The sequence below is a fragment of the Chenopodium quinoa genome, unplaced genomic scaffold (assembly GCF_001683475.1).
Source record: "Chenopodium quinoa cultivar QQ74 unplaced genomic scaffold, ASM168347v1, whole genome shotgun sequence".
Classification (NCBI taxonomy): Eukaryota; Viridiplantae; Streptophyta; class Magnoliopsida; order Caryophyllales; family Amaranthaceae; genus Chenopodium; species Chenopodium quinoa.
In genome coordinates, this window is record NW_018744537.1 from 3,952,022 (window position 1) to 3,962,805 (window position 10,784).

At 37.9% G+C, this 10,784-nt stretch overlaps 1 protein-coding gene across 1 annotated transcript; it reads right to left on the bottom strand.

Annotated features, from left to right (window-relative positions):
- Window positions 1-7,142: 7,142 nt before the first annotated feature.
- LOC110698733 (putative receptor-like protein kinase At3g47110) lies at window positions 7,143-10,784 on the bottom strand. The gene is made up of 2 exons (XM_021876243.1): window positions 8,073-10,784; window positions 7,143-7,899 (listed from the first exon to the last, which is right to left on the bottom strand). Exons 1-2 carry the CDS (start codon window positions 10,738-10,740, stop codon window positions 7,496-7,498), a joined length of 3,072 nt encoding a protein of 1,023 aa, XP_021731935.1. The 5' UTR covers window positions 10,741-10,784; the 3' UTR covers window positions 7,143-7,495.

Here is a 10,784-nt window from a genome sequence, read left to right on the forward strand (position 1 = left end):
TGTATCAAAAGTATAAAATTTATGTGATTTGAGGCAATATGCAATAGGCTAGATGTATATTTAGGTAATATGTAACTTTGTTAGGCTTTTAAGCCAAAAGCTAGGTTAGTAACACTGAAATCTTATGAAGTTATCAATTACTCCCTCCATTTTTTTTTTTTTTGGCATCACTTTTTTTTTATGGGTGTTTTTCTTTAAAAATGCATCACTTCTATATTTGATAACTTTATACTATATTTTATCATTTCTCTCTCTTACTTTAAACCCCACTCAAATTATTTTAACAGTTTTCTCTCTTCCATGATCTTCACTTAAATAATAAAAATATCTATTCTCTTTCACATACTTTCTCTTTCATGGTCCCTATCTTACTTTTACTATAATAATTTATTCACTCACTCACAATATTATATTACTCTCCTAAGACTCTATGCATTCCCAAGTGATGCAAATAAAAAAATAAAAAAAACGGATGGAGTATTTGGTTTCTATGTTAATTTTTTCTAAGCTGTAATATTATATAGAAGAAACTTTTAGAGTGTAGGATAAGAGGATTGGATTCTTGGGGTAATATTGGAGGATGTGGGTGGATTGTTCCTACAATGATGTCCAAACACCAATACTTATAGTCGAAGATGGTGAAGGAAAGAAATGGCTAGAAAATTCTAGAACTCCATTCACATTTTTTGTAACTATAATGTTCTAGAAATCTCAGGAGTCATTACGGTACCTTTAGTTGCTTCCAATTTCAAGTTTTCCCTAGAATGTTCTTGCATTATATGACCAAGAATTAACCTCGCTTGATAATCCGCTTACAATATATGCATGTACATACATACATTTCACCAACAGGCAATGGCCTAGAAATGTTGGATCACGCCCAACAATCTCCACCTTGGACCAAATTTTGTATGCACTCAACGTCTAAACCCAAAAGGGGTATTTTTGCTCAAACAACCAAGGATATATGTGTCATTTCAGAAAAACAAAAAACCCCATACTCATTACTTCAATGGAGTTTGGAGATCGAAGAATTCTTTAACAATGGACGCAAAACTCACAAATAATAACCTACACGTACCATTTAGATTAATCATGCCCTTAATATATGAGAAGGTATTGGGTGCGGACTGTTGGCTGATATATTTTACTTGTTGGCTAATATGTTTCATTTGTTGGTTGATATGATTTTTATATTGGCTAATATATTCCTTTTGTTGACTGATATGTTTATTTTTTTTAATTTTTTTTAATTTTTTTTTTTTTTTTTTTCATATGTTTCTTTTGTTGGCTGCTATTAGACATCAGTTGACTAATATGTTTCTTTAGTTGGCTGATATTTTTATTTTGTTGGCTAATAGGTATATTTTAATTGTCGGCTTATATGTTTCATTTTGTTGGCTGATATGTTTATTTTGTTGGCTTACTTGTTGCTTTTGTTTGCTGATTTCATCATTTTGTTGGCTGATATGTTCCTTCTGTTGGCTTATTTGTACCGTTTGTTGGCTGATAATATTCCTTTTGTTGGCTGATAGGTTTCTTTTGTTGGCTCATAGGTTTCTTTTGTTGACTGATACGTTTATTAATGTCTAATACATCTCTAATATTGACTGATATCAGACATCAGTTGGCTTATATGTTGTTTTTATTAGCTGATATGAGTCATTTGTTGTCTTATATAATTAACAACATACTTCGTACAACGTATTGTTGGCTGATATAATGTTGTCTTCTTCACAAAATGGCAATTTCTCTCTTCCCCATGCATTCTTTCTCTCTCTTCTAATCCTATACAGCCCCAACCCACCATCAACACAACCACACTCTCTCTCCTTCCTCCGCCCCTGCCGCCGCCCCTTACCACCATCACCACCACCACAACAAAGTTCACTCACCTTCCTCCGTATTTGCTGCCACCACAACCCACCACCACCAAGCGAACTCCCTTGTTCCCCCAATTCACCAACACCAAATCGCACCACCAATAGCAACCGCAACTCCTACCAGGCCACCTCATACACTCCCTCACAGCCCTCAATTGAGCCACCACCGAACACCAAGCCGTGCAAAACTGCCCATGTTAACCCATACACACCAAATCACCACCAATCGTACCAATCGCCACCACAGTTCCACCTTCAGCCCGCAATTGAGCCACCGAATCGCCACCATTTAATCGCCACCAAATCGCACCAAATTGCCACATAATCGACCAAATCGCCACCACCAAATCGAGACCACAAGGAGAGAGAAGATTGTTGTGATGATTGCTCCTGCAATTGTTGATTTGATGAAGAAGATGATGAAATTGAAGATTGAGGAATACTTCCATTATGGTGTTGTTAGATAGGTTAGAGTCTGGAGGAAAATTGAGCTTCTTATTGGGACGTTTTACCAAATTGAGCTTTAAACGGAAACTATTTACGAAAATGGTTGCGTGGCAAAACTATTTACCAAACTAAGCTTCCAGCATAAAACGCTGTCCGAGACAGCGTTTTATGCTCTGGTATTTTTTAAAAAAATATTCAGTTGGTAAAACGCTGTCTCGGACAGCGTTTTTACCTTTTGTATTTTTTTAAAAAAAATTATTAACAATTGTATGTTGAACATAAAACGCTGTCTGAGACAGCGCTTTATGTACTACATACAACGCTGTCTGAGACAGCGCTTTATGTGTGGTACATTGTTGATAATTATTGATGGTGATGTGGTACATTGTTGATGAAATTGTTCATGAAATTGTTGAAGTTGTTGATAATTATTGATGAAATTGTTCATGAAATTGTTCGTCGTTGGAGGTGATCTGATGCAGGGCGTCATGGATCCTGACGATCCGTACATGGTGTGGTACAGGCGTATCACATGACGTTTCATCAACCCCAGCTACGCACCACCATCCACACATTACCATCCAGCATATGACATCATTAGCGGATATGTGAGTTATTTTTATTCTACTCATTTTCATCAATTTTCAAATTTGTATACCATAGATCTGACTGATCGATGATTACTGCAGGCGGCGGATATGGTGGCGATGGTTGATGCATTGTCAGTCTCCCTTGAATGCGGACCTACTAGAGCCCAGGTCGAGCAGGTGCGAGATATGGGCGTCGCTACCTTACAGAGATATGGTCACGCTCATCTCGTCCACCGGCGGGACGGTCATGATGGCCACTCACAGTTCGAGCTCGGCCAGAGCAGCGGTGGATGTGATCCTACGTCACCCAGACACGCAGAGGATTACAACATCCACAGTATTGCGCCCTCTGGTACCCAGGAGGACCCCTCGTCCAGCCAGCTGACTCCCCCACCGCCCCGAGACCCATTCACCACCATTACTCATTACAGGCGGCGACGTGTCAGACGGAGGGCTGACACACAGGAGGAAGAACCTTTACCCCGAATAAATGAGTCGGGCTAGTATTATCTGTTGTATTGCCTGTTATTTTGTGGAATGATGTACATAACACTTATGAAATTAATATGATAAATGTTTTTTGAATGACTCCGTGTGTGCTTTGAAGTTTAGTTCCTTATTTGTCTAAATCGGACTTATGTTAGTCAAAATAGATCATTCAAGGGCCGTGGTGGTTAATTTGGTGGTTCATGGTGGTTGGACTGTTGTTGGGGTGTTTGGAGTTTTCTGAAGTGCTTAAGGTGGACGGAACTCCCAGAAGGTGGTGGTAGGTGGTGGTCGACAGTGGTGGGACGGTAGGGGTTGGTGGTGAAGGTGGTTGTACTGTTGCGGGGAGTAGTTGGACTGTTTTAAAATGCGTAAGGGTGGTCAAAAGTGGCGGGAGGTGGTGGTCGACGGTGGTGGGACGGTAGGGGTTGGTGGTGGTTGTGGTGGTGGCTGTTTGAAGGCTGGGGGTGCTGTCTGCAGGGTAGAAATGGAGCCTGCATGCAGGATGTTGTTTTCTGTCTCCAGCAGAAAAGCGCTGTCTGAGACAGCGCTTTATGTTCAACATAAAGCGCTGTCTCAGACAGCGTTGTATGTAGTACATAAAGCGCTGTCTGAGACAGCGTTTTATGTTCAACATACAATTGTTAATAATTTTTTTTAAAAAAATACAAAAGGTAAAAACGCTGTCTCGGACAGCGTTTTATGCTGGAAGCTTAGTTTGGTAAATAGTTTTGCCACGCAACCATTTTCGTAAATAGTTTCCGTTTAAAGCTCAATTTGGTAAAACGTCCTTCTTATTGGGCTGCCGCACAAACTATTGGGTGCGCACCCAATAGTTTGTGTTAATTTATATATATATATATATATATTTTTTTTTTTTTTTTAGGATTTTCGTTAAATTCGGCAGCGAAGCCGCCAGAGATTGCGGGGTTAGGGTTTGCTGTGGTGTCGGTGGTTTTGGGCATGATGTTGGTGGTGATGGACATGGTGTTTATTATGGTGTTGCAATTCGTTCGTTGTTGATGATGGTAAAGGTTGAAGAAGATAAAAAAGGTTGAAGGAGAAAGGAGAGGAGGAGTCAGTTACAAAAAAGAATAAAATATTCATAAAGTTGCTATTATTTATAATTTTGCCATGTTGAAAACATTGATGTTTCTCGTGTTGAGAAAGTGGGACATGCCCTCTAAAAGGTATTTTGTAGTATGTCACAATTTTCTTAACCCCAAGTGTTGGATTGGGTTTATCAAAGGTATTATGTGGTATGCCCTCATCAAAAACTCAACTATCGTTCTTGTTATTTTTGTCCATGTTTTTTGCATAACTATGCATTTTGGTAAGCCCTGGCTAATTCCTTGCATGGCTAGCTGATCTTATGATGAGTAATAATTTCTTTCTTTTTTCACTGCATTTGTGCGCATCAAGTAGAGTGTAGTGAACATGCATTGTCTAATATTCAATTCAAATGTCAATTCAATTATGAAGTTCTCTTCAATCTTGTTATATCTTGACAACCTTGTAAATGTCTCTCAATTGATGTTATTTGTGATAAATTTTGTACCGTTGTAACGCTGTTGTGTTGCCAACTTTCAATTGTTTAAAATAGAATTGACCATTTTGTTGAAATCATTCTGCTTTAGTTCTCTGGATAACGAAGTCAATTATTGTAAACATCTGACTCACAGTAATGTGGAATGATGCATGCATTTCTTTTTGCAGCCGTGGGAAGATAGAGTTCTCGTCCACTTGGTTACTTGGTTTTGTCCCTTTTTTTTTTTCAAAAATCAGAAAAAATGATTTGAACTTTTTTATTGTTAGTTTTCAAAATCACTATGATTCTAATATATTTGACTAATTATTACACTAAAACCAAGAAAATGGAAACTACAATATAATAATACCAAACGAGTCCTTAATTATTACATATGTTCTTTCTGTTGGCAAGACTACTTAATACATCCGACTCTAGTATCCATTTTATTTCTATATTCATGAGTGCATGAATAGTGTAAAAGTTAAACTGTCGCAGCTAAATAAAAACGGAGAAAAGAAACATATTATTCTGTATCTTTTTTAAGATCAGATGTAGTGTTTTTTTCCCCTAAGGGCCAATTCTGATCTCAGAAAACTTGGAAAGAAAATCTTAAATCAATTTTAGCCTTGTAAAACTAGAAAGTATCAGAAAAACATCCTTAAATTGTTAAGTAACAAAGTTTATAATTGAGAACAAGAACACTTTGAGCTTTGTTATTGTGAGGCAAAACGATTAGCACTGTCAAAACGGTTTGACAGTTCGGTTTCGGTTCGGTTTGAAATCGGTTCGGTTTGAAATCGGGTCGGTTTAAAATCGATTTAAATGTCTTACGGGTCGGTTTCAGTTCGGTTTAAATAATTTTCGGTTCGATTCGGTTTCGGTTTATTCTTGAACGGTTTAAATTCGGTTCGGGTTGTAAACGGTCCGGGTAGTAAACGGTTCGGTGCAGACAAGTTGTGGTTTGTTAATGGTTCGGTGTAAACGGTTTTTATCCCGGTTTAAATTCGGTTCGGGTTGTAAACGGTCCGGGTTGTAAACAGTTCGGGTAGTTAACGGTTCGGTGCAGACGGGTTGCGGTTTGTTAACGGTTTGGTGTAAACGGTTTTTATCCCGATTCAAACAGTTTCGGGTTAGAAACGGTTCGGTTCTTTTTTGGTTCGATTTAATTTTAGTTCGGTTTTATAACTGGTTCGATTTGTTAAAGCGTTCGATTCTTCTACGACTTAACATTATTTGGATCGGTTTTATTTCTGGTTTACTAAATTACGGTTCGGGTCTGTTTCTGATTTCAAAAAATCGATTTTTTATCGAGTTATTTGGATTCAGCCAATCAAACAGTTTTGGTTTGAAATTTTATACTACTTTCTAACTTTTTGCTAGTTAACAAGTTTTATATCAAGCCGAGACGTCATCACTTCATATTGATGCACCATATTATATGCAAATTCTCATTAATTTTATAAATACATATCATGTTATGTTTCAAGTTTAGCCATACTGATCTTACTAGTTTATTACGAAGTAGATTATAAAAGTTTAGTGCATTAATGTATTATTGTTTTACTATCAGATTATTATCTGCTTCTTATTTGATCATTTAGTTAATAGAGTCATAATCATGATTTGATGAGTTGTTGTGACATCGAAATTTGCAATTTGGTATTTGATACTTAATTAGTCAACAAGACTGATAATTAAGACTCGTTTATCATTATATATTTGCATAAACTGATAGCAGAAAGTAGAAGTTAATGGCCCGTTTCACTTTTATCTCGACCTTGACCCGACCCTGACTCGACCTTGACCCGCTAAATATTCATCTTGACCCGCAACCGATCGCTAATGACCTGCATCGACCCGCCCAATAACCACTGCTAGTAGTAAGTGGTTTGTAAACGGTTCGATTTATAAGCGATTCGGTTCATAAACAGTTCGGTTTATAAGCAGTTCGGTTTATAAGCGGTTCGGTTTATAATCAGTTCGGTTTTTAAACGGTTCGGTTTATAAACAGCTCGGTTCATAAACGGTTCGGTTTATAAACGGTTCGGTGTAAACGGTTGTTATGCTAGTTCAAACGGTTTCGGGTTAGAAACGGTTCGGTTCATTTTCGGTTCGGTTTCCTTTCAGTTCGGTTCTTAAACGGTTTAACGTTACTCGGATCGGTTCGGTTTCGGGTTTACTAAAATGTGGTTCGGGTCGGTTTTCGGTTTCATAAAAACGATTTTTAATCGGTTCGGTTCTCATTCGGATCGGTTTGAATCAGTTCGGTTTCCCCGGTTCGGTTCGGTTTTTGACAGTACTAAAAACGATTCATTGTTGTGATGGCAAAGACTATAAATAGAGTACAAAGATATGACGACCTTAGGAAATATTCTGGCTAAGATCAAATAATGCTATATTCTATCCTATGCAAATCATAACATAACATAATTATCATATCTCCACATAATTCTATTTTAACATTTTTGTATGTAAGAGCCTCATATCTTTCAGCTACCTAGCACATATTCCTGCAGACTGTAAGAGCCTAAAATTTCAACAAGTGCAGCATAGAAACCTTAAAAATGCATTGCTTCAACGACGCTTAGCTCTTTTAGGAACATCTCCTGTGTTATTTTTAGCCCTCTAATGGTATCCTCGATTCTCATTCGATCTTGAGGTGATTCCACAGAACACTTCACGCCGATGTCAATGACAGACCATACACATTTAACATAACAGTCATATCGTGCCAAAGCTACATATTGACTTCCACTGCTTGCAACAACATTATCATCAAAAAGCTTTGGGTCGATAATCTCTGTTAATTGGTCAGACAATGCTGATTTTGCATACTTATGAAGGTCTAAATCTCCCTCGAACATCCTATTTGTGGGATATATAGTGCTCATCATCTCTATCAACACGATGCCATAGCTGTACATGTCACCTTCCTTTGATACCACACTTCCTAGGCCGTACTCTATCCAAAGCAGAATGTTTCAAAAGTCAGATCAGTAAAAATGATAATAATAACTTATGAAAAATGCTAAGTTTTCCTTTACTGATTTTTACTCTAGTGAAGTAATTTGCACATCAAAACTCTTTTTTCGCGTAAATTAAACAGAATGGCCTTAAAAGAAGTAGTGTAGTTACCTGGAGCAGCATATCCAATTGTCCCTTTAACTGCAACTGAATTGCTATTATAAGTCCTTGCGTCCGAGTGAAATGTAGCTAACCCGAAGTCTCCAACATGGGCAACCATGTCACTGTCAAGAAGAATGTTGCTTGGTTTGAGGTCACAATGGATTATAGGAACATCACAACTGTTGTGCAGATAATCAAGTGCACAAGCAACATCGATGGCAATTTTCAATCTTTGGAGGAGGCTTAGAGGTTTTGTATGTTGTTCAATATGAATCCATTGTCTAAGGTTTCCATTTGGCATGAACTCGTAAATTAATGCCTTAAAATCATTCCCTTGGAAGTCAGTACTCGAGCAAGCAGTGACAATCTTAAGCAGGTTCCTATGACGGATATTTTTCAATGCTTCACACTCTGCCATGAAACTCTTCCTCGCTCCTTTCTGTTCAAGGCTGATAACCTTAATGGCTACAACCATGCTGTTTTCTGGATCAAGGACTCCTTTATAAACAGAACCAAAACCGCCTGCACCTATTAAGTTTGCTTCCGAAAATCTGTCAGTTGCCTTCAGAAGCATATTATAAGATACTTTTGAGAAAGGCTCCTTCAAGTTCAACAATGATCCCTGAGATAGCTTGTTCTTTTTATTCCTAATACACATCAGGAAATATATTGCTGAGATTATCGACACACCAACAACTAATGAAGCTACCGCGATAATCAGGGTCACAGCAACAGAGAGTCTACCCCTCCTTTTAGACCCTCTTGCCAAGGTAGTATTGGTTGAACATTTTGGCAAATGAATCTCAGGAATCCCTCCACAAAGCTTTTTATTTCCCAAAGTTGTCACAGCACTTATATTTGTGAAAACTCCTCTTCTCGGAACCTCTCCCTCTAAATTATTAAAAGATACATCTAATCCTAGTAATGAAAAATTAGACAAGAAATCCGGAATTTGGCCTGACAGTCTGTTATGAGATAAATTCAAGTACTTGATACTAGTTAGAGACTTGAAAGATTGAGGAATCGAACCAGTAAAGAAGTTTTCTCCCATTTGAAGTTCAAGAAGGCCAATGCAACTAGCAAGGCTAGATGGAACCTTTCCTGAGAACGCGTTGCTTGTTATGTCTAACACCACTAAATTCCTCAACTGACCAATCTCCACAGGGAAGACTCCTTGCAGATGATTTTGATCCAAATGAAGTTCGACTAACATTGAAGCATGGAACAGATGAGAAGATAAAGGCCCACTGAGGTTGTTTTCTGAAAGTGTCAAGTATAATAAATATGTGCACTCTCCTAGACTCGAGGGAATAGCTCCTTCAAAGCTATTGTTAGCCATATGTAACCCACTCAACCGCGATAAATTTCCTAATGAATAAGGAATATCTCCAATGAGGTGATTGTTATTACAGTTAAAGACTTCTAATTTGCTAAGATTTTCAATCTCAAGTGGAAGATGTCCTGTTAGTTCATTGTCTAACAATCCTAGTCTTTGTAAGTTAATGAGGTTGAACAATTCAGTTGGAATGGTTCCAGTTATTTTGTTTTGTTGAAAATCAATCACAGTAATTTCTGTTGACAGATTACCAAGAAAGCGCGGCAGACTCCCACCAAATCTGTTAAAACCACATTCTAACATACTTAACTGACTACAGTTAACAAGAGTTTGTACAAAACTCAGATCATCAGGTTCTCCCATCCCCAGATAGTTAGAGGTGATATCTAGTTGTCTAAGATAGGGCATGTCTCGAGCACTAAACATGAATTTTCCTTTGAAATTGTTAGAATAAAGTGCTAGAACTTGAAGCTGAGTAAGGTTAGAAAGAGACAGAGGAAGAGTTCCATGGAAAAAGTTTCCACTTATTTTAAAGTATTCAAGCTGAGGAAGTCGAAACCCAATATCGAATGGAAGAGTGCCTTCTAGTCTATTAAGGTCCAAATCAACAACAAAGAGAGATGAAAGGTTGTAAAACGACGAAGGAATAGTACCTGAAATCTCATTTTGTGCAAGACTGATGTAAACTAAATTTGTTAAAACACTTCCAATGTTGTCAGGGATGCTTCCTTCAAAAGAATTGACAGCTGCAGACAACACGCTTAACGAAGTCATGTTCGTTACAACTGTATTAAGGAGGTCCCCTGTGAATCGATTTTCGTGCAGTAACAAGTTATTCAAGTTTGACAGACGGCTAAGTTCACGAGGAATGCTTCCTGTTAAATGGTTATTTCCAAGACAAAGTGTCTCTAGTTTCGAGCATTGAGATATATTGGCTGGAACTTCTCCTTCAAAGGAGTTCAACTGTAAAATTAGAGACTTTAGACTAAGAAGATGACCAATTTGAGGTGGTATATGACCTTGGAAAGTATTATTAGACAGACTCAGACTCTGAAGGAAACTCAGGTTTCCAACAGAAGGTGATAAGGTTCCTACTAAACCGTAGGAGACAAGTCGTAAGCCAATGACTCGTTGTGAAGGTGTTGCATCACAAGTTACACCGAGCCATTGACACACGGAAATGGTGCTGTTCCAAGAGTTCAGAACACCTTGAGGGTCATTAGTAATTTGAGACTTGATCGCTAAGAGGGCGAGACGGTCTACTGAAGAATTGGCAGAAGTAAGGCATGAATTTGGCAAACAGAAATAGAACATGAAAAAAATTATGAAGATGAGATTCATGACTGATATATGGTTTCAGACTTTCAGGTCAGCTAACTGCTATA